Source organism: Lepisosteus oculatus, chromosome 12, assembly GCF_040954835.1.
Source record: "Lepisosteus oculatus isolate fLepOcu1 chromosome 12, fLepOcu1.hap2, whole genome shotgun sequence".
NCBI lineage: Eukaryota > Metazoa > Chordata > Actinopteri > Semionotiformes > Lepisosteidae > Lepisosteus > Lepisosteus oculatus.
In genome coordinates this window covers 12,735,418-12,760,401 of record NC_090707.1, presented here as the reverse complement: position 1 = coordinate 12,760,401, position 24,984 = coordinate 12,735,418, and the positions used below count along the sequence as shown (strand labels likewise).

Here is a 24,984-nt window from a genome sequence, read left to right as displayed (position 1 = left end):
TTGACCGAGAGCCAGATTTACTTATCTCAGCCTCTACATAATCATTAACTATAAAACAAGAAAACATGTGTGCTCACCACAAATCATTTAAAAACCTTTGGATTAAGATGAAAAAGAACACATTTTCTAATTGTCAAAATGTTTCCCAAGCATTGTTTGAATACCCAAAAGAGAGCCATACTCTGCATTTTATCTAAAAAGAAACATTCATAATTCCCTACCAAGAGAAATGTAAATGGAAAATAGAACATGAGTGTCTCTTCTTGTTATAAATTGGGAACTTAAGAATGAGAAATTATAATATTTTGGAAAATCAATTACTCTTATTTGAAGATGATCTACCACATACGGCGTTTAGCAAATGCTTTGCATATTTCATCCTATGAATCAGACCATTTTCCATATATACATTGAGCACATTAGAATTTCAGCATTATGCTCAGTCCATGTTTTTTTTTTAATACATAGAACCTTATTTACACCACTCAAAACTTCACATAAGAATGCATTTTTACTCCTAAGGCAGGGCTTTATTTATAAAACTGATGTTCAAGCACATCTTCCAGGTCCAGCATTTATAATACAGTTCCCAATGGAATTTTCAGACAAAAAAAGAAGACTTTGCTCCAAAGCTAAAAAATAAGAAAAGATATGCTTTCAAACATAGAATCCAAATTAACCCGAGAGGATTGGTTGTAGCTTATCCACCAACTCAATACAAGCCTGAACACTTGCTTGGTCCATTATTCTGAGCCCTGAGGCACTGTTTTCCATCACACATTAAAATAATTTTAGTCTCTAATCGTTTTTATATTGGCTGCTAGAGACAAAAACAAACATAACCATGTACCCAACCCAACAAAGATCATAAGCAGCTATTGGTTTTTCTCCTGCCCTTGGTTTATGAATCATTTATGAGCTTTCATCCCTGGTAATTATTCTTGATATTCAAGTGCTCAAACTCTTACTCATTCAGAGACTAAACTTTAAATGGATATGCAGTTTTATGTCATATCAAATGGATAGTAGTGTTACAGGCTTTTAAAGAATCAGTCAAGGAGAGGTTATGCCAATATTATGTACTCTTGGCAGAGAAAATGTCTGCAGAGCTCCAGGCTGTAAACTTGCTCAGGCACATGTGCTAATCCAAGGGGTGTGGCTGATACTCAGAGATCTTTTCTTGCGGTCCTTGCCTTTAGGGTTAGGTGTTGAAGTTTGTCTAGGCATGGAAAATGCATATTCAGGTAGAGATTTGTGGTAGTTTTGCATATCCTTCACAATAAAGACCAGCCATAAAGAGGCAATTTAATGTGTGTAACAGCATCTTAATAAAATTTCGTTTAATGAACAACTACGTTAGTTCACAGTATGCAAAAGCCAAATAGTTTCCTCTGGCACCATACTGCTTTACAGACTTTAAAAGACAAGAATATGCATTGCACTGGTCCGGGGAATGATCTGTAATTGAAAAATTTAAATAGAGTAAATCCAAAATACCTAATAGTGGAAAGTTCCAGAACTTGACAACAGTGAACAGACACTAATCATGGAGAACTGTTTGGATCAGGTGTTATCCTGGCAGGAGGTTTGTTGCTGGATGAAAACAGACGCTTGACCTTCCCAACCTCCTAAATGTACAATGCCTACACTTATCATGCAGTGATTTTCCATGACCCCTCTAACCACCATCTGCCCATCCTTCACCTGCTTGTTTCCACCTTTAGTGGTTTCTAAAGGGAAAAAAATAAAAGGAAGAGTACTGAGCAAAAGGAAGAGTATTGATGCTCCAAGCTTGTGTGGGACATTATGATAATTTGTTATACATCGATTGAGTTCGTTTCCTGTGTGCAATTGTTCCCACTCCTTTAGACAACTTACCACATGGAGACCAGATAACCACTACAAAAAAACACCATCATCCTACCACCAGAATGTAGACCTGTGTCACTGTTTTGATTATTTTCTTCTGGAGACTCGAATTAACATAAGAGCACACATACTAAATAGCATGTTTTTCAAAATACAAGCTTTTGACTCATTGATTAAGAGCTTGTGTTTAGAATAAATGATGGTAGTTTATTTACATCTCCTATAAAGAACTTCACTACTTTAAAACTCTGAACAAATATAATGGGATTAACTTTCTCATCTGGGTAATTTTTATTGTAATTGACTATTCAGATATGACATTGCGTTAATGTCCTTGACTAACTGCCTAACATAAAGGGGTTTTTAAATGTCTATTATGTTGTTAAAATATTGAGAGGAAAAAATAAATACTTGTGTGCTAGCAATTAACGAAACTATCAATGATAAATTGGCATTGTTTCTTAAAGTGTCCTCTTTGCATTTCTATGGAACGGCTGCTCTGCATTTAGTCATTTACCCCCAGTAAATGACAACTAATAGGACAGGAATAAATGTTCTTGATTCCAAAGTCACCACAGGGCAGCTCATTTTCATTATTACATCCTGTTGTGTTGATTGAAGCATGCTTCAGAAGAGAGCATGCTCAGGAGACAAATTCACCTGGGAACATTTCATTCTCTTCCACTGACTTTCAACATGTGCAACTAAATTTAATAAAAACTGGATTTGGTTGTCTGCCTGCATCTATGTCTCCTGTTAAAATCCATTACATGCCAGAAAGAACAACATGAACGTATAGCTTTCACCAAATATCATTACATGTAATACCAGCCGTCCTGAAAGTACAGCTCTTACAAATGGAGTGATCTTAGTCAGAAGTTTAAAATAAAGGGTCTAGCCAGAATCTTGGGGAATTCTCCCAACTATAGCCTGACAAACTACTGTTGCACAAGACGGCTTAACTGGATTTTTCAGATCACCAATATTGAGCTAACCTAGCACCACAATTCTCAAACACTTGGGGGATACCATTATTCTTAACAATTAAAAATCGTCTAGCAATGTAATGTAATATTTTTACCCCCAAAAAAAACCTACAGAACACAAGAGCAGAAAGCAAAAGACTGAAACAGTTTTAAAGATCCGAGCTCTGTAGGTTGATGTCTTTTTTTAATTAATGATAACATAATGTCAACAGAGACAGGAGTGGAGACCTCCAAGACCTACAAGGACAGCCAGGCAGTTACTGTAAAAGGTGCGGGTAGACCAGAAGGTGGCGCTCTTCCTGCTGGCTCAGAATATCCAAACCAATACCGTTGAATAGTGAACAGGAACATTGTGCTGTAAGAGGCACTGACTTCAATAGAGTTATTTACAGTATCTAAGGTCCTTTCTGTTTGTGCATTGGAGATGTAACAGCAATTCGTAAAAGTTAGCACGGTATCCTGGCTAAACCATACTTTCTGGCTTTCCTAAAGCACACCCTTAATTCAATTTTCAAAGCAATTTCTTAGTTTTGTACTTGTTGGATCTGCATAATAGTGAGGCTGCTGGTGCATTATGGCTGCAGATTACGGTTTGTGTCACCCAGGTGGGTGCTACATTGCACTGCGGTAGATGAAGTGGGTTCCCCTAACATGTAACACACTCTGCAACTGCAGTTCACCATTGAAATTATGCAACACATCATTCTGTGCATACTCTGTCCAGCATTCAAGCGCATGAGAAAAAATGCAGGAAAACTCAAATATGCCTGCTTGCCCTTTTCCAATAACTCAGTAAATTTTCTGCATACAATACCTCAGAATGGACGGACACTGCAAATGCCTATGTGACCCAATTCTGATCAGATTCTGAAGCGACGTGACCTCTGGCTTAGACCCAAGCTAAAGGCTGAAGCAAGTGGAGTGCAAACCTGCCTTAACTGGACTGCTTCTGGCTCAGTGGCTGACCCCGATACACGGTTTTGCTCGAAGCACCCACAGCAACAAGCTGAAAGGGCCTGTCCAGCTGTGAAGCCAGTCAGCATGGCAGTCTCACTCAGGATATGGGGCGGGTAAATTATTAACTGGCCTGTGTGTATTTTTTCCCCCAGGCTATGTTGGGTGCAGTTGTTTCCAAAACACTAAAATGTTTTTCAATGTTTACAAAACGGCACGAAATGCAATAAATAATGGATCTTAAAAACATGCAGAAACGTAATTATGAATAAACAATCCAATCCACGAAACGAACAGACAGCCTGGATTCCAAGCTTTGATCAATACCCCAGGGAGATGGAAGCAATAATGGGGAGGCATACCTGTGACAAGTTCTCTCACTTCGGCATCTACCGTCTTTCTCAGCAGCCGCAGTAACGCAGGGACCCCACCAGCATTCCTCACAGCTATTTTGTTGTCATCGGTGGCTTTTCCATAAACGAGATTCCGCAGTGCTCCACAGGCATTCTTCTGCACCTCAAGGATTTTATGGTCCAAAAGGTCGACCAGGTGCTTGATACCGCCCAGATGACAGACCTGAGAAGGCAGACGTTTCATTTTTAAAGTCAGGCAATGTAAAAGTATTTTCATTTCCACCTGACCTGAAGAAGCAATGAACTGATGCTGGCAGGAATATCCCCACACATTTAAGAAGGAAAGCTTCAAAAGCTTTCATACTGAAAGCTGTTATGACTGAACACACATTTACTGACAGTCATACACCTCAAATTAGATACTGTTCAGATCAAATTTGGGATGAAATTGATGGGGTTTTTTTTTTTGGGGGGAGCATTTTCCATAAGCCAGAATCTTTATCCTATACTATTTTCACAACATTTGCTCCAAATCTTATTTAAAAAAAAAAGACATTTAACATTTTACTTTCTATTAGGTTCAGTTTCAAAATGGTAAACCCTTACAAATACGGTCTTAATGTTTTCACAGCTTTGTTATTTATCAGTCACTTGACAGGAAACATTTCACGAGGTCCTGTATTTGAAGTCTGAAAAAAACACTAAGTTCAATATTTCCTTGACATTTTGGTTTCAGAATGAAATGTCCAGCTTTAATTATACTCTACAGTAAATATTCCCTCAGAAATCATCGCAAACTGTGCAGTAGTCACTGCATGATTTTGCCCATGGGTGGCAAAGAAAAAACTAGGACATTCAGCAATATTAATGAAAGGAGCACAAATGCAGTGGCAAGTTAAGAGGCACTCACATCTAAAAGGTCACTTCTATTAGTAAAATATTTGAAGTCTGGAAACACAACACATTTTCCATATTAATTTATTTAAAAATATCTTTAATAAAATGTATTTAGCATAAAATTGAATTTTTGTTGCACTGGAACGTTCAATGTTGGACTCACTCCAGGATTGGAGATTAAGAAAAAAAACATGCTTTCCCGGACAGGAAGATACAGACATGGAAATAGGCTGAATTCAGATGCTGATGAAAACAATAAGAAATTATCTACAGCTAAAGTAAGCCTGTCAACTGCATGTTATCAGTAACCATTCAACTAGAAAATGACTGACTCATAAGAGGGGTGCTTTTTTTTTAATGAGAAAACTCAGAACAAACATTTTTGGTTTAGGATTAGGTGACAGATTTATGTGAATTTTAAAATGAACAGTGAAATAGTGCAGTCTTTGGTTTTAATTCAATTTTAAATCTACTCACATGAATGATGCAATACCTGACCGGACCTCATCACACCAGGAACTTTTTAATGAATAATCTGAATTCTAGCCACAACCAACCCTGATGCAAAACGTGTCACAAGAACTTGGAAGATGCTGTTTAGCACCAAGGTTCACTTTCATTTTATGCAAACTATGTAAGCTAATTATGATCCTGTCCTCAGATCTGAACTGATATGCCATGGAAGGGACACAGAGCAGCAACTGGGCTCCTATCAAAGTGTCTGCAGGTCTGAGAAAGGAACCCCAAACATTAAGGACCTATTCCTAGGTTGCCAGCATGGATTGCTAGGAGTAAATTCCAGCAGCAATGCCAGACCCCTGCTGAGATGTGAAATTCTAGGTTAAATCAAATGGAAAACAAGTAGAAAATGGGAAAAGAGCCTATTGAGAAAGACATTTAATAGTCGAGTGGGGCCACGGCCGTGCTCTACTCCACTGCTTGTTCAGTAATATGCTTGGTACCTCGCTTTTCACTTTATTATCTCCAAAGCACAGGTGCTGCAGGTAAGCCGCTGCGTTGGCCTGAACTGAAGGAAATTGATGTTGCAGCATATGAATCACCTCAGGCAACTCTGGGTCTCGCCAAGCAAACTCCCTAGAACACAACAGGAAAAGGAAAAGCACTCAGACTCAACTTACGACACGCAACACTTTGGGCGTTTAATAAGTTAAATTCCCCGAAGATGGCTGCACAACATCGACACTGATTAAAACATCTTTTCGCCAACGACAATCTTTCTGGGGATTTAGTTCTATTCACGCCAGAAACCCCAAAGCTTTAACGTTGCTACCCCCCGGCCCCTCCCCAGGAGAATTACCATAGCTGTCGGGGTTACATAAAAAAGAAAACCTTTCACAGAAATGCGTCCTCTCAAATCAGCTGCTCACGGTATCATTTTCCTTGCCCATTGAGTTAGACTGCAGACAGCCATTTTCATTAAATTAGAACTAGTAATATGGTTAACATTTTCTAGCACTTCTATCAAAACGTTTTCAAAAAGAACAAGAATGTAGTCAAAATGAAGCATATCAACTGAGTGGAAGATCAACAGCTATCAAGTGTCCAGCAAGACTTTGAGCATGTGTCATCAAATGTCAGAAGACGCTTCTAAAAGAGGGAACTTGAAGGCTAGAAGAATAAAAACGTTAAACTCTGTGCAACCTAGTTTCTTAACTTTATGCACCCTAATATCCAGGCACATGATTGACCTCAACAGGTCACACGTCAGAAAAAAATGCAAAGGCAATAAATTTCCTGGAACACTGGTTCACAGTGGGAACTGTCGTCTGTGCCCTTGCTTCAGCACAAGAGCAGGTGAGCTGGCACATGAGGCAAATGAAAAAGTTTGTTTTAATATAAATTAGCCTAAGGGCTCTGTAGTTGATCACGTCAAAAGTATTATATTCTCCAGTTCCAAAAGGAACTCGAATGTTGCCTTGTGGAACGTTTTTAGCGAGAGCTACAGTACATTTAAAAAAATAGCCATGTTGTTCTTGCATTTTTGCAAGGGCTTTCTCCTGCTTTTTAGTGCACTCACAACCTAGCTGTTGAGTTTGGTGCAATTAATCTCTTACATACAAGGTTAAACATTCTGATACTGTATTCTGATAAGTGGTGGGTCAAATAGATTTTTATATTCTATAGCCCTTCAAGCTATGTAACATCCATCTAAAAAACAGGAATAAAGTATACTAAGCATAAAATCATGTCTCTTATAAGTGTTACAGATTTACAGTGTTATTATCGGGAAAATCGTCTGCAGCAGGTGCACTAACATTTTGTAAAACAGACATGACGTATGCAAATCTATTATGATCATTAACTTTATCAACAGGGAGTCCACGTAAGTTACAAGCTGGTGGCATGTGTGGCCACTGTTGAAAGCCATAAAACTCTACATTAGTAGCTGCTTTGCACCAGGATGCACATAATGTCTGGTGGAATTATGTCTCTTTCCTATAGTAGAGTCTAGATAATTATATGCCTGTTCACTGATCTCTGGTCCCTAGATGCCAGGGTTCATACAATACAATCAATGAGGCTCAGGTCTGGCACAAAGGGCATTAAGACATCACCGTCTCATTCTCATCTTGCATGAAAGTCATTACATGACCAGCACAAGGATGTGTTTTGTCCTGCAGGAAAGTTATGTCCTATAAGCTATAGGACTCGAAGTCCCAGGATTTGCGAGGATGTAGCAGGTACTGTGCAGTCAGACAGCCATCAATCAATGCAAGTAGAGTTCTGAAGCTACAAGAGATCCCACCCAGAGTATATGCCCCCTCGGGTGTACACAACTATTACCACTTCTGGTCCTCATTCACCAATGTCCAACAGGGTGGCTTATAAATAAAACTTGGTTCATTGCTAAAGAGGACTGGGCTCCATTGCTGGCAAGTTATCCTGAGGTTGGGTTATATTGATCCCTTTCTGTGTAGTTTCTTTATTTGTCACCAGTCTTGACATTCAACAGTTTAAAGCAACTTATCAAAATAAAGTGATTTGCAACAATCAACGTAACTTGGATATATCATGCTCAGTCCTGTATGATCTATTAAACAAAATGAAGCCAAAAACATTTAAATAAATAAGAATTTACATACTTTTACTCTAAAAACATCCATTCAGACAAAGACAAGCTTCTTTTACTGTTTAGTACAGACAGTACTCAGAGATGCAACTAAAAAACAGAAATAAGGAAAAGCCAGAGTGTTTTGCAAGCGTTACCTGGGGTCTTTCTGAATGCTGTCTATGGACGGTGACCTTGTTGTGCCATCATCCACAGGAACAGCCTGTCTGGAATAACCAGATTCAGAGGGTCTGTACTGTGCTGTTCGGTAGGGCTCTGCATAGGTGGCTGTTGTGTTCAGGGCATAGTTGCTTCTTTGGTATGTCATCGCACTGCGCTGACTGGAGGTCCTTTGTAGATTTCCAGCACCTAGTTTCAACAATGAAAACACATCATATCTAGACCAGAATCACATAATAGGTTTTAAAATATTGAGCGCGCTTTCACAACATATTCACTGACGGACAGGCTACATTTTCTGCAGAATTTTCCCCCATATTGTTGCTTCTGGAAACCGTTTTCTACTTTTTTTCCCAGTTACTTAGAATATTCAACGAAAGCTTTCACTCTAAAGATTGAGTTCAGGCGAAAGAAAATATAATTGCTAGGATTTCACTATAAAAAAACAGGTGGTCATGTAAAGTAATGTCAATAATTTTTCAGACAGATTTATAAGGATTTAACTCTCAAGCATTTATGTGTTCCCATTTAAAGGGTTAAGGAATGAACCCTCCAATCTGAAACTTGATGGAACTCCACAGAGACCAAGGTCTCTACTGAAGTGGAAAATTCTCTCGTCTCAGATTTGTCACTTTGAGAAGCTCCAATGCAGATACACTAGAAATTGCTTTTGTGGATGCAAAAAACCCTTACTGGGAAATTTAAGTTGAATGAAAAGCCCTAAAAGTAATAAAAATAAAGAAATAAAATTAATAGGTAGGTCTTTTAAACTGAGAGGTAAGTTTTGTACACATCACCCTTCTTTTTTCAAATTAAAATTTTGATAATCAGTGCTTACACAATATGTTACACCAAATGCCTCCTCATGCAGATTTGCTCAGCAAACATCAAAGCTGTTCTGAATTATCTGTATAATCCCATACTCCCAGAGGAAAAACATCAATAGAAATGAACATTTGTGAACACGAAACTAAAACAAAAGAATGTCAACTTGATGCTAGATTTTTAAAATCAAATTTCCCACATGGCTGCACATTTGTGGTTTGCTGTTAATAGTTTAGATTTGGGATATAATGAACATCTACAGGCAATGAACAGGTCATAATGCTGACTGAACTAAACTAAGTTATACTTAAGACAAAGCTATCAATAATATTGAGATTATTGAAAGTGACAGTAACCTAAATTGGTTGAAAATGAACTCACTTACAAAGCTTTTCCAACTTATATAATAATTAATCCACATAAATATTATCCGAGACTTTCGGTAATTTAGAATTTTGTCCTAAAATAAAAGGTAATCTAGATATTTAAAGATTGACATTTTATGATTTATTAATATCTTTACACGAGAGCTCTGAAAAGATTTCAGACTAGCAGTAGACAGTGGGGATGGCGGTGAAAACAGCTATCAAAATTTTATTTCAAAGCAGAACAAAAAAAGCTCAAGGATCACAATAGGTTCTTTCTAACGAAGAATGTTTTCTAAGGTTAAAAAAAACAGCGTTCTTTCAAAATAGACGAGAGTAAACACATTACAGGCCCTTATCAACCAGGGCTCCTCAATGCATCAATACAATTTATTACCGGACTTATCGGACTGAAAAGATCTCATGTCTGTGGCGTAATCTGCAGAGAGAGGCTACAATGAGTGTCTGCTGGAGGCAGAGAGCAATGTGGACTGAATTTTAAAATTTTAAAGGATTCCCAAGTTGCTATCTAGTTACTCCTTCCTCTCTCCCACCTCTGTGTTTCTAGTTATAACTGTGGTACCTGGGTAATTTAATGCATTTTCTGTTTTAGTATTTTCTTGGTGTCTGTCCCTCCAATTTGCTCACCCCACCTGACCTGCTGATGATTTTAAGTGGATTACTGAAGTTACTGGCACTGCTGATCGCAACAGATTCTTCATGCCTGACCACGATGCAGAATGATAAGCAAAGGTCTATTACCTGAGCTGGGCCTGTAGACTGCAGTCTGCGTTCCATGGTGAAGCTCCACTGTGCCGTGATTTGGGCTGCGGTACAGAGGGCTCTGAAAAGTCCTCCCCTCATAGATGGGTGTAATATGCAAATCCGGAGACATAGCGGATCGGAGATCTTGTCCCAGCTGACTGTGCTGACTGGCATAGGAGCTCCGTAATCCTGAAAGCAGTATAAAGTTCTTCTTAAATAAAGATCACTATTAGTCCACTTCATGTGACCTTTCGATGACGGCACTGTGCTAAATTTAGATGAATGAAAAGCAACTATTTTGATTAAAAAATATCAAAGGCTCTTTAAAAGTCACATTCTCTTGTGGTAGATGACAAAATAAATTTGAATTTACTCATAAAGACCTCATTGGAGGTTTATATTACAGGAAGCTGCTGCTTATCAACCCTTAACGCCTGTAGTCTTTTCCATTCTATTTTAAGAACAATGACATGGGGTTATTTGCTCTTATCATGTTAAAATCTTTTCCAGTTTCCAAATGCGCAACGCATTTAACGACAATCGCAAATTTACACTTCATCTTACAAAAATATCCAAATAAAATAAAGATAGAAAAGAGGAATCAACTCAACCTACAGTGGAGTTGGAGCAGAATTGCAGTGCATGAGCTTTTCGTCAAGTGTTGACTAACCACGCCTCAAGCAGCGTGGACAGACTTGTGGATGCATGCCTGTGCCTCGCGTGGGTTAATAGGTTTTCCTTACGAGGAATTATGTGGGCCTGCTGAACAAGTTCAGGCAACAGACGGAGTATAACAGTGTGTGCTAGAAAATGCAAGTCTTTATTGTAACCATTGTGCCCTACCAGAGCATAAAGCTTCTTTATTATTGCCAAAGATGAATCTGGAGATCGCAGTAGTCATGAAGCTTAAAAGCTATGCTAAATCATGCAGTTATGCACATGAGAAAATTAGATGATCATTTATTTATCTGGTGCTTTATAAAGCTGAGGCTCAAACAAGCTGACATTTGTTTCTGCTTAAGCTTTCTGTGTCCATGGCTTTTTTATATCCCTTTTGATGAAACAAATACACAGTCCAGTTCTAGTGTTATACTGTATATACAGTACATATATAAAAGTATAACCGCAAAGGAACAAGTAATAGGTTCCATGCTGAATAGAGAGGAAAGAAACACAATGTTTCAGCCGTGGAGACTTCATCAGGTGTAAGAAAGACAGGGCAGTAAGCAAAGCTTACACAGTTCAGTTCTAGTGTTATATATACAGATATAAAAGAGAAGAGAGAAAACGCAATGTTACGGCCGTGGAGCCTTCTACAGGTGGCTCCACGGTCGAAACATTGTGTTTTTTCTCCTCTTTTCAGCATGGAATAAACCTATTACTTGTTCCTTTGTAGCCCACGCATGCTGATGCAGCTACCCACCTGAACTACTAAAACCATAACCTACTAATAAATTTTCTGAACATAGGTCTCTAGGCCGTCAGTGTCACAGCGCCCCCTGTGGTCTTTCAGGAATACACTGCTGTTAGTGATGGATTCACTTCTGTGCTAAACCTCCAAAATGGGGTGGGTCTAAAAAATAATTTGGCAATTCTAAAATTGCAAAAAAAAATCCTTAAAGATTTATCAACATCTCTGATAAAAAGGGAAGAGACAGAAAATTAGGGTTCTGTAAACAACAAATGGAACATGTTTTCAACCATGAGCCTTTAGTGTACTTTTTATATAAAATGTTTCTTCTTTAATAATTGACTCCATGAATGTTTCTTCTCTTTTGTAAACTGACCAGTTTTTCCCTTTTTTTGTCCGAGACAAAGTAAACATGCTGAATATCCTTCTGTGCAGAAGAAATATCAGATAGAAACCGAAAAACACAACCTTAATAAGAACTTGAAAACACCTTGGATTATCGTTCTTAAGAACAACAGACAGCAACCTTTTATCTAGAAGGAAAACCAGACGGTTTTCATATCTATAAAAAGCCTGGAACCTATTTGTAACACTGTTCAACACTGTTTTTGAATGGCTGTGCCATCTGGGATATACACCCAGAGGGCTTTATAAGCACTGGGTGGTGTTAACAGCGCCAAAGGCAAACCAAGCTGATTTTGCTGTTTTGTGAAAATGGACACAAGTCTTTCTAACACAAATAAAGGACATTTCCATGTTTGTTGATAGCCCAACACATGTAACAGTTTATTCACACCCAAAGATGAGCAACTCGCAAGAGAAACAGCTGCCCTGCAACGGCCACCACTGCGACAATAGCAGCTACTGCTCTGAAAAATCCACAAAGAGGATTTCTCACTGCAGTGTCAACTTCTATACGGATCTAAAGATGCACAGGCAACATCACCAGGAAATACTGAGCATGTGGTGCCATTCTGTGAATGGCTGAAGCAACAGAAACTGCTCTTGTGGCAGATATCATCATTTGAAACGATGAAAAGGAAATTTCCATTTGACTATGGAACATGCATTCTGACCCCAGTGACATGGTGCAGTTTATCACAATAGCTGTTAGCGGGCTGGATTGGTTTTTCAGGAAACGCCGAAGGGAGGACATCCTTTCATCACACCTCAATAATCCTCACTTGTCTTCCTCTACTGTATGAATTTTGTCGTGATGGTGATCCTGAACACTACCCTGTCACTTGTTGCATTAATGCCAACTGGATATTCAGGCTGAGTAAAAGTATATCTGAAACAACATGGAGCAGGCCTTGTCCAAAACCCCGAAATCATGCAACTTTTTCTTGCAATTGTTACTTTATTATATAGAGCTTGTCTATATAATGAGACATGAATGTTTAACAACCTGCAATAAAACCAGCAGGTTTTTCCAACAGACATCAAATGGCATGATAGGACTGAACTACTAGGTCAGCTGTATTTTACTCTATATCCCTCATATACTGCTTAATAAACAATGAATTATGTGTGAAACTGTGAATTTTGTCGCTTTGCTACCCTCTTAACAGTTACACTGCAGAGAGAGTTATCTAACCAATACAAAACAGAGCCTTTGAATTTTTTCTACCATATAAAGTGACTGTCTCCAGCTATTTGCATTTATTTATTACGAAAAGCTTAAACTGGATGGAAATGAGCAGCAGGGATTTACAGATGTGAAATCAACTTCAAATTCTTATTAAAGCTGAAGCTTGAAGTAGGTCATCCCCTTTCAAAACAAGCTTGTGATTAGGTCAAATGGTCAGGGAAAAAGACACATTCATGCTTTTCTAAACAAACTCTGCTAAGCCAAATGTGAAAGCAAAAAACACACTGCCAGACACACACACATACACAGGGGTGTTGATTAGGGTTACCAGTTTAGGGCAATTTAAAATGGGCACACAAAATGTGTATCACGAGTTACTAAGCAGACAAGAAGTACAGAATAACAACCACTTTTGATCTAATAAGGGGGAACCATAGCAGCAAAGCAACCATAAGTTAGTGTAAGCTTTTCAAATCCACTTGCAGTTCTTCAAATTGGGCACTGATGAACAGTTAACATGCTGTCCAAAGAAAATAAGGCAGGTCAGCAAAAAAATCTGGGAAGAGGGGTAAGATCAATTAAGGGGGTCACCTTGTACCGCATCTACCAGTAGTTCTGAAGATTTCCAAAGGCCGCAAAAAAGAAACACAAAAATCACATAAATTACAACTCAAGGAAAGAAACCTCATGAGAGACTCCTTAAGTATTCAGGAAAATGCAATTTAAATCCTGTTGGCGAACAGAAATTAACATAATGAACCCCGGTTTTTGAACACACATGCATTATTTTTGTATTGGCAACATTAATCAGTGCAATTATACAGCTTTATAATTATAAAAACTGTGAAATTAAAACAAATTCTGAGAAGGCAAAATAGCATATCCATTAAGGGAGTATGTATTGACTGACTTGTCCTCATGTTCCAATTACAATATTCCTCATTGTCCGCACACACAATGATTATTTTCCATTTAATTCCCCCCTCCCCAGTACCAATTCCTTTCATATTCTATTGTGCCAGATACTTCAAAGCACAAAATGATTAGTTCTCAAGTTCCACGGAAAGAAGCAAATGAATATAGGCTGACCCATTAATGCTACTACAGTGATAAATTGCTGGCTCACAACAGCAGCAAACGTTTTTCATCTTCTTCCAATACTAAAGCACTGTGGTGGTGGCTTGCTCAAGTATAAAAACCCAACTATCTAATAACATCTTCTGTTTTTAATGCCTACTAGATTCTTTATTGAGCAAAATATAGAAGTCGGGAGGCAGGCTAGAACAAATTCCCACACAAAGTGAAGTTGATTAACTTCGTTTCCCCCAACGATTGACTGAATCTGACATTAAGGTGATACTGAAGAATTATTTTACGCAAGTACGCTTGAAATAATCTCTCCTTGACGTGTAGCTTGCTTAGGCTCCCCAATGTGAATGCGAACAAAAATTAAAGGTAATGCTGAGGAAAATGTGATAGCATTACAATTGAAGACTCTCAGCTCATATCAAACCCCTATCATTTGACGTGCTGTCAGACATTACCGATTCAAGACTGAAACAATAAGGGGATATGAAAATAAAATAGCATTTCTCCTTCCACACAGAAAGAATGATTCAATGTGTAATGACTAGACTGACATTGTGGAATAAAATACAGAACTGACAAAAGGTGATTAAATCCAAATTCATGCTAGGAATACATTATATAACTGTATTGAAGACTGCGTAAAAAGCTAGGAACAGAGTTTTTATAGCTTCGATTTCACAAAACAAAATTAACTTCATCGCTACATTAAGTTCCACCACTTCAAATTTCAAGAACCACTTATCCGATTCAGGGTCAATTCAAGTACTGGGCGCCAGGTTGGATACACCCTGGATGGGACACCAGTCCATTGCAGGGCACACACAGGCACAAATACACACAAGATCACGGCAGGGCCAATTTTACAGGAGCCAGAAGGAAACCCATGTGAGCCCAGGAAAAACATGCAAACTCCATGCCAGCACTCCAGCAGTTGAACCCCCAGGGCAGCAATGATAACCACTGTAGCACCATACCGCCCCTGTACAGTAATTATACACCGTAATATTTTAAACAGCCTAAACTCACAAGAATCAGAAATGAGAGGCTTTTAGCTTGTGACATTGCACAAAACTGCCTTATTAAGCCACATATATATATAACAAAACAAACTGAATAATTGATCACTTTTCCGAGTCTCCATGTGCTTTATGAAACATTTATTTTTTTCCCCCCAAAGCTAGCTAACCTCAAGAAGAATATGGTTTTATTAATTAAAATCCTGCCTTAGAAACTGACTGGGGGACAGCAGGAAAAAAAAGCTCTTTTGTTTATTATCAAGATCATATGCCAGAAGCTCCATAACTCTCCCTCTCCTTTTGAGAGGCTGATGTTTATTACATCGCTCTACATCAGAGAAGCTGGCCAGCCTTCACGTCAAAGTAAAATAATCCATATATCTGCCTTTTCCTCAAAAAGCATGACATGCACTCTTATACCTGCCAGTATAAACGACTGAAAAGGTAAAATGAAAAAAACACCCATTTGCTTGATTTGAAAACAGTATTTTTCCATGACTATACTCCATGAGCCCTTTTATGACAGATATTGCAACAGTGACTCATTTCTCGATCTGCCGCCTCGCTGTTCAGGCCACCTGTGGAAATGCCCTTCAGCTGCAATGTAATACAGCCGAGAGCAGCTCGAGGAGATTCCTCAGAGCCTTTCTTTCTACTGCCGGGCAAAACAAATGAAGCTGGCAGTTAAAGTCCTTTACACCCAGCCCTCCAGCGGTCCGGGTGGTTTGTGGGGGAATGAGAGAATCAACAGAGTGTGAGCTTGAAGAGGCTCTGAGCCGGTCGGACGACCCACCCAGTGCCCCCCCGCATCGTCTTTCTTCGAACCACCAACCTGTGAGGCTGTCTGGACGCGGAGGGATCATCCTCTCGTAGATGTCGTACGACTGCTGCCCGTACGGATCGGGGTCGTGATGGAGCGTTCTTTGCAAAGTGGACCCATAGTGCTGTGGGACCGCGGTCATGCTGGAGCGAACCGGGGAATTGGAGCTGCTCGGCTGGGGGTGCGAGGGGGAGCCTACCCTCGTCTGAGCGTCCACCAGCGTCAGAGGGGAGCCCATTCGGGCGGAATTCCCCAGGACCTGGTACGGCGAGGTGCCCCGGCTGGCGTTCGCGGACTGCCGGGAGTTCGTGGAGCCCACCCTCCGCACTGCAGCCGGGGAGCCGGTCTTCTGGGCGGCGAAAGGGGAGCCGGGGCTCTGCGAGGGGGGGAGTGTGGTGGCTGAAAACACGTTGGCGAGGGGCTTGGGCTCAGCGGCCGCTGGGGAGCCGTAACCACTGCCCAGGGAAGTCCTCAAGGACCCTCGGGACGGCGAGATGCTGCTGCCGTAGGCTGGGGACTGGGTGCGTGACGGCACAGAGCTCACTCTCCTCATCACCCGTGCAGACGCAGGAGCAATGTTCACAGGCGCCTGAAGCAGAAGAGGTCAAAGAGAAACAAAACACACGTGTCAGCAGACTGTATATTGAACAATAGGTAAGAGGTGTACTATAATTGGCCCCTGAAAGAGTTAACTAGCAGAAAAACAGGATTCTTTTAAAATCTTTATTTTGGCGGACCGAGTTTAATTACACAACAGTATTTTCTGACGTCTTAGTTGCTTTTGAATATGCAGAAAAACCTAAATATCAGTTGCATAGCACAGCTCACAATTTTGTCAGTACCTGGACTAAGGTCTGTCCTTCTGCTCTTGTGCTTCTCATCAGAGTGGAGCTACTCGAGGTCCCAGGGAAGGAATGCTGCAGCCTGAGCTCTGGCTTCACCAGATTCTGGCTGCTGTAGTAACTGCTGGTTTCCTGGTAACCACTATCGGAGTACGAGTTCATCTGCGTTGAACTATGCGAATTTCCCACAGACCCTGGAACACAGTAAAAAAACATGACAAAAGTCACATAACCAGCCAGTGTAGTTTGGAAGCTTTATGCAAAGAACACATATATAACACAAAGCCTTAATCAAGGATATATTAACAGACCCTCACTTTCATGGAGAGAAGCCTGTTCGGGTGAGTAGAGTGTCACTTGTTCCTGTTCGGTTCTGATTCTGTAGGACGTGGACTGAGAGGGTTCAGTCACGCGAGATTTGGTCCCTCCTGCTCCTGGGGCATCTTGGGAAATAGAATGCAAACAGAAAAGGCTTATTATTACATAGAAAATAGCATCGGTACATTTGCTCTTAAAACTACAATTCTCCTACTTCAGCTGGAATACACAACTTACAAATGAGATCAAGAAAGTCAGAGCCTGTTTGTGTTGGAGCCTGCTACTTAGGAATTGAGTTCAGCTATAAGAGATTTACTCCACCTAGATTTAAAGGAAACCAAACAAGAACTCAATAAATTCTGAAACTGATCAGTCAATAAATTTGCATGCAGCTAATCCTATTAAGCTGATTGTAATGGAATGATTTGAGCCAAAAAAAACATCACTACAACCCAGACTGGAAATAATGGATTCTGTGGCACACAAATCATCTCTGTGCTAAAGCTGTTTATTTAGTGTCGACACTGGCCTAGTCTGCTGTCAGCCTAATGCTTGTGCTCCATCTGTAAGTATCTCAGCAACATGGTTCATTGCCAGGGGGTACCTGTGACACACTGGCTGAGAGATGAGGAAAATCCAGGGACTGCTTTAAAAACATGAATGAATAAAACAAAATAGATATTTTTACACAAACACCTGAGTATATGAACCCTAAGTCAGCAGCTGCATTAGTCAATTGGTACAATATGTGGCTGTTGTAGCTACTTATACTCAAAAATAAATGTAACATGGGAAAATCCACCACATTACATTCATTTAGTCTGGAAGCAAGCCATATACATTTTATGGAGTTGTGAAGGTTTTGAAAAGTTTGTTCCATCTCGAAGGAAAGCTTTCTTTTTTCTTTTTGAAAGGTAATTAAAGAGTCATCATGAATGAGGAAGATCCACCAGTTCTTTCGCAATAAAAATGGCACTATAACATACTTAATTGTGTTTAACAGCATAGTATGTACCTTCTAATACAAAAGGACATTTCGAAACCCAAATCATTTAGTTTCTTTAATGCTCAGATTGTTGTGTCTTTCTTGAGAACTGTTTAATACATTTTCTGTTTAATCAATTAAAAGTAACTACCACTTTAGCTCTAGATGCAAATAAAATCTTTTAGACAGGAAGCAATTGGATACTAAAACATATAATTGTCAGCTACAAGCTGAATAAAATAATAGAGCACTAACTCTACCAATTAGGAGAACTACAATGAATCACTGTTATTTTTCCTTCTTCACAATATAAATAGTAACATGTAAACTGTAAGAGGTCTGTCTTATCAAGGGGCTATTTACAATGACATTTGATTCCTAAAATCACATGAGGATGCTACAGTCCTTCTGACTGCCAATTGTGCTGTCTATGTTGTTTGCCGTCCTCAACACTGAATTCTACGTTTTTATCCCTTACAAACGTTTTACTCCTCAACCACAGTCTATGAGTTACACTTGACATCCTGGAAAAAGATCTCACGGGATTTTCACACTTTACAAATAATTGCACTTAATGCAAGTATGCTTTAATAAAATTAAATGAAAAACATTTAGCATAAAAATTGGTAACTATCTTCTGTTTTTTAAGACCTTGATATTTTTCCTTTTCTCCTTTCAAAAATTCTACTTAGAAAAAAAATAGTATAGTGAGAATGTTAGAGAGCTGAATATGAACTGCAAAGCTTTGCCAGTGTCAACTAAACAGACAGCTGGTTTTTTAAATACATATGAATTGTACAGTAAATACCTTTGGAACCGACTGGTTTCTTCTACCAGACATATGTTTAACTTTCTAATCTTGAATATTCAGTTCCAGTTCTTAGTAAACCAATTAGGATCCAACCTGTGTTGTTCTCCAGGTTCTTCAATTCAAGACTATGTTATCTAGTAAAGACGTACTCATCTAACTGCTTAAGGTCCCATGCTTAATTTATAGCATTTACTGCATGTATAAATAATTTTCATGTTTTAGGATTAAAACTTGAATGGACATCTATCGAGAGTCTTCATTATTCTAAACAGAACCTTTTCATATGTTTCACAAACCAGGAATTTATTCTTAGCTAATTAAGGCATGCAATCAGTCAGGCAAAAATGCAAATTTTTACATCTATGCTTGGTTTAATTAAAACCATTTTGCATATTAATGACAGTGGTCTTTTGATGAGGCAAAAACGGAAAAGGATGGACTTTTGAATAAATGTGGTACTATAACCCTATTTTTAGCATGAGATTCAAGGTCTATTTAAGTATTTTAATCTTCGCTGTATTATCAAAGATTCAAGAAATTTCGCCCTGCTTCATTTTTCTCTTAATCATTAGTTTCGGTAATTCAGTGTCTGGGGTTTCCAGATATTGCCTGTAGTGAGAGAATCAATCTTCAACGTCTGAAACATCAAATTGCAGACTGTAGCAGTTGTACCTCCTGATCTCCAGGGGAAGGACTTCTCAGATGAGCTGTTGGGGAAAAAAAAAGAAAAATTAGCAAAAAATACTGATAACATCAGTAGATACACAAAAGTAAAAAGATGAGGCTGTATATAATAGCATTTATAGATTAATGCTTAACAAATGCCTACCCTAACGTAGGACAGGGCAAATCTCGGGTTAGCTCTATTTTTAAAAGCTACCCAAGTTACACAACAGTTCAATTAATCTAGTATGTCCTCAACATAAGATCTCCAACTGTTTGTCCTTACGCGTTTTCAATTTAAATGCCATTGTGTTACCAAACTGTCAAGGTAGAACCTTTATTCACAGTTATTTCTGATGTAGCTGCAGTGTAAAATCACTAATAGGCTGTACATATCAATGGTAATAATGGCTGTAGAGCACAATAGCCTGTAATCCAAGATGTTCTTGAACATGTTTGCTCACTTCTCCAACACTACAGGTTTTAGAAACTGCATCACCTTATCACCACTGTATAAACTTAGCACAAAATATTCCTTATAACAAAAGCAAAACCATATTTTTCTTCAGACAGTATAAAATCCTGCTTTGAGGCATTATAGCAATTCATAGTTTTCTACGCATTTTAATATTTAGCTTTTTACTCCCAGGCTTAATTATGTTCTGGTTATTGATTAAAAAATATACAAATAAATGGTGAGATCAGCAAAGGAAATTCATCCGCCCCTGAGTGGACTGAGCTAGCAAATAACATACAAAACATATCGATCTTGTGTTGCCATTCCCAAACAAGGCTTGGAAAAAAAACAGCAAAGAGTAAGAAACATTTTGAAGAACTGAAAAACAAGCAGGACAGAGCCTCTGACAACTGGACAGCATGATCAGAAATGCTCTTATTTGGATGCCAAAATTCCAAATTCCCTTTTTGAACCTTTGCACAATACACTAAACAACTGCATTAAATCATACCTAAACACTGGCCAGCTAAGAATAATAATTAATAATAATGCACTTTAAAAGAAAATTCAAAACATGGCTGGGTTAGCAAATTGTTGTCTTCCTGGTACACTGTGTGAAAGTAAATATATAAATAGCATGATTGATTCCTGGGTCAGCAGTCTGTGCTCTTGGAGATGTTGCACAAAGCTTGAACGGTTGTCAGAGGAACACGAAGTGAACACTTCCAGAGACAGCCTGCAGAAACGCTGAGGTAAGAGATGATCAGAGACTTTATTGATGGACCTATTTAAAACTATGTCACAGTGGTCTGTAGAAAAGAATTCCGATTCTTATTCCTTCAGAAGGTAGACATGCCAGCAACATTCCATCTATCAAGCAGGCAATAGTAAAAATAAAAAAAAAGATCAATGCTACAGACCTGGAATTTTCCTCCCTCAGAGAGGATCAGAATTGCAGCATGTAGCATTTCATAAGAACAGATTTTAAAGACGGGTTACAATGAGAACAACATCACAACTCACAATACTAAGGAGATTAAACAAAAAACAGTCTCATACAGATAGAAAGGACTATAAAAGACAGAGAGGAAATAATTTAAATATACTTTTAGAACATCTGACTAAGGAAAACATCCTCTCTTTTATCCCCAAGGTTATGACTATAAAGGCAGCACACAATGCTACAAAATGTAGATATAAAGACTTACTTTATGCTTTTAGAAAAATAAATGATTCAAGGAAAATATTTTGTGTCCTGCTGATATATAATTGATGCTTCTACTTGCCTCTTCTACCTTAACATCAGAGGACATCTAAGGAAATGTGTTGACAGAAATAAAGGACCATGATCAGAATGTAAATGAGATGAAAGCAATTAAAAAGGATGCTTGAAGAACTGTGCTCCAGTCATCTGTTCCAATTTCGTTCTATTTCTGTATATATTCACAACTGCTGTTCAAAGAAGTGGCCACAGATCTTGAGGGTGTCAAAAGTGCAGATGGTTTGCACAAATTTAAGATGCTCTAGTTCAGGGTGATATTAATATACAAATATTCATTGACGTGGTTGTCTCTGAGAAGATGAGATTTTGAAAAAAGAGGAGACCTTTTCCTGACCCAAGCTTTTGGTCATTCAAGAAATGTAATCTCTAGGGAATTGCTAAATGATTAAAAAAATAACCAAAATAAAGAAATATATAGGGGTATGTAATAGAATGTAGTGGCCTCATCACACATTTACTTTGGTGCTGCTTCCATTCTCAGTAAGATGAGCTATTGAGCTGAACAGTTTGCACAACAGTCTGGCAGCTGCATTTATACCCAAATGCTGTGGCTAGCAGTTTCCTTTTCTACCCAAACTTTTAAGGTGATGGAACGACTGTGTGCCCTTTACATAACATTGCTGAATGCGATACCCCAAGAGGAATATGCCCTAGCATCCACAAGACGCCCTTCTGTCCCTTAAACTATGCCAGTCTGCAGCTGCAGAAAAACCAAGAAAGGTCATTCAAGGCTGGTAGAGGATTCCTTTAATAATTATGTCTGGCTGACAGCAGGATGTGGTTAATTGCAATTGCCTATACTGAAAAGTATTTCAATTAGACATGCAATTATCATTAAAGAAAAAGGTGATTAAATTACTTGGATATTAAATGCGGAATATTCTAAATCCCCATAATTCCTCATTTCAGCTCATTAAGTGAAAAAACATACAGTAAGTGGCCCCATATTTCTGCAATGTAAAAATAAGTTTGAAGACTCTGGAAAATTTTAATTTTCCAGAGATTTTAGAGACGTTTTCTTCACTTCAACCCACCAACTTTGCCACCTACCCATCAGCTATCCCTAAAATATACACAAAACTCCTTTACATCTGTCTCAGCAAAGGACAAGTGCTTCAAACAATTCTAATTTGAGTGTGAGGATTCACATACTTTCAACACCTTTCCTTACAAACTGTGAACATGGACATTTTCAATATTTAAATTGCCAGTTACTCATTAAAATAAAGTTATCACACCACAAAAGTTGACATTTCTAACAGTTTACCAAAAATGCACTGAAATACGAAAAAAATACTTTGCCAAAGAACATTATAATCTCATTTAACTTGAAATCCTGACCGACAGGTAGTGACTGCAATTGACAGTGTAGGTGGGAATCTGAAATGTTAAACTTTCTAAAATTTCAGCTAGTTAGTAGCTACTGTACCATTATACAATATTTTTTCACTGTGCAATGAGGTACCACTATACAAGTAGCAACTGGGAATTAGCTTGATGGACTAACATCCCATTTGAGGGGAGTCTTGTACTCTCAGCTTGCATAATTCTACAGTATCTGGGATAAGCCCTAGATCTATAAGCTCCTTAGACTATTGAAGGACTTACCTATATATAAACACTACATACATGTAACTCCATTGTATTGTATACTGAGCAGTATTAAAAACATAAATGCTTGTTTGTTCCTGTACTAATTTGTTGGATTTTAGTGCTTCTAAGCACATTTCTAATGTGCATTTAAACAGCCCCACTGTTTTACTATTGCACTAACCTGTATCACATTTTTGTAGTCTATGAACATTGCTCTGGATAAATAGCAAGATGCTAAGCATCTGCTAAGCTAAAACAAAAATGTTTTTTTCTCAGGGATACCTCTGAGGAAGAAATAGATAGGGATGATTTTAAATGTGACGCATTTTGTAAAAGCAACATACTATGGATTTGGAGCCCATTACCTTTCTGAGGCATTTCAGAACTTTCCTCACAGCCCTTTTGATTAATGGGAAGGAAATGATTCTATATTCCCTACCAAATGAACCACAGCATTTTTCATTTCTTCTGAAATAAATCTCACGTAGAACAACCAAACTCATTCCACCACAGAAAGGGGGTATAAATGCAAGCCAGGCCTCCAGAGAGGACAAACAGGAAAGCCCAAGAACTAACCACCCAACCTGCGTTTCAAGCTGGTGGTCTTAATTCTTATCTGCTTTTGCTCCATTACTCCAGGTCTCGGCATTCAGCTTTCATTCCATTTTCTTTTTAGCTGAAAGTTGCAAAAGCTATAAAGGAACACATTCATAATAGCTTTCGAAAGGTGTTTTTATTCTGGAAAGCAACATAGTAGATTGCAAGAAATAAACGACAATGAGCTGTGTCAAGCTCCTATACAAAACCTCATAAACCTTATTCCAATTAACTTGGCTGATCTATAGTAACAATAGCAATCTGAAGGTTCAACATCCAAATTTGGCTTTCAAAAGCAGCAACAAAAGATTAAGCAATCAAGCTTAGTGATTCACATAATCCTACATAACCAGAGCCGTCACCCAAAAAGCAAAAGTGCTAATTAGTTGGTTACTTCAGACTGTCTGATCCAGAGATACGGATTTCAGTTTTAATTCTGCAAACCACTGATAAATCTTTTCTACCACCTGACATGACTTGCTCATCTTAAGGGCTGAAATTTCACTTCTGGGAAGAAAAATCCACCCAAATATTTGAGTTACATGGTGAAATCTTCAAAAGTATACTCACTTAGCGTTTCTAAAAAAATTCGAACACGTTTTCCATAGAAAATACCCCATGTCTTTACTCAATGAGACCCTTATAGCAGATGTGGCAACAACACCTCTTTCTACCTATAAGAATACTATCCTGATGGACTGGCTCGTTGGGCACATAGCAAAAATGACCTGAGCATTGCAAAGCTATTACTGGTCCTTGAAACCTGCAGTATGAAACATGCAGCATTATGTCATCGCAGTCAGTATATTTTACATCAACCAAGCAGAGGAAAATAAAAATGGAAAAAAAGACACCAGGGGAGTCTGAGGAAAAGGACTCGAAACCACATTACTGACAGCAGGGGGGGAAAAAGCACAGCAATTCAAAATTAATGTTTCTTAATATGAATTAATGGAGCTTCAATTTGACAGATTTTTTGTACAGAGAGGAATCAATGAAGCATGGAAAAGAAAGGAGACTCCCTGTACAGAGGGAGGAAAAAACATTCACTAACTACCAGGGCTGCTTCTGCAGTTGCATAAAAAATACGACATCATGACATGCCAATACTTTGGCAAATTAAACATTGTCATTTTTCTGTGTATGTAAAAGGACAATGCTTTCTGACGTGTTATCATGGCTGTTTTGGCGAGTGAGCTGAGATTTCTCTTCGGTTTCTACTGGGAGTATAGGATAGTAACTGGC

At 38.6% G+C, this 24,984-nt stretch overlaps 1 protein-coding gene across 11 annotated transcripts in view; it reads right to left on the bottom strand.

Moving 5' to 3' along the window:
* Positions 1 to 24,984, bottom strand: part of pkp4 (plakophilin 4) — an 84,486-nt gene that overhangs the window by 13,119 nt on the left and 46,383 nt on the right. For 4 of the 11 annotated variants that reach the window (XM_069196933.1, XM_069196935.1, XM_015358744.2 and 1 more), the window contains 9 exons: positions 19,757 to 19,854; positions 17,345 to 17,476; positions 17,034 to 17,227; positions 16,204 to 16,780; positions 13,858 to 13,881; positions 10,262 to 10,453; positions 8,288 to 8,498; positions 6,022 to 6,154; positions 4,172 to 4,385 (listed from right to left, as the gene is read on the bottom strand). In XM_069196933.1, the coding sequence (XP_069053034.1) occupies positions 4,172 to 4,385; positions 6,022 to 6,154; positions 8,288 to 8,498; positions 10,262 to 10,453; positions 13,858 to 13,881; positions 16,204 to 16,780; positions 17,034 to 17,227; positions 17,345 to 17,476; positions 19,757 to 19,854 (1,775 nt within the window). Of the gene's footprint in view, positions 1 to 4,171; positions 4,386 to 6,021; positions 6,155 to 8,287; positions 8,499 to 10,261; positions 10,454 to 13,857; positions 13,882 to 16,203; positions 16,781 to 17,033; positions 17,228 to 17,344; positions 17,477 to 19,756; positions 19,855 to 21,187; positions 24,979 to 24,984 lie in introns of those variants that run through there. The other 7 variants (XM_015358750.2, XM_069196932.1, XM_015358747.2 and 4 more) reach the window with 7 other exon arrangements.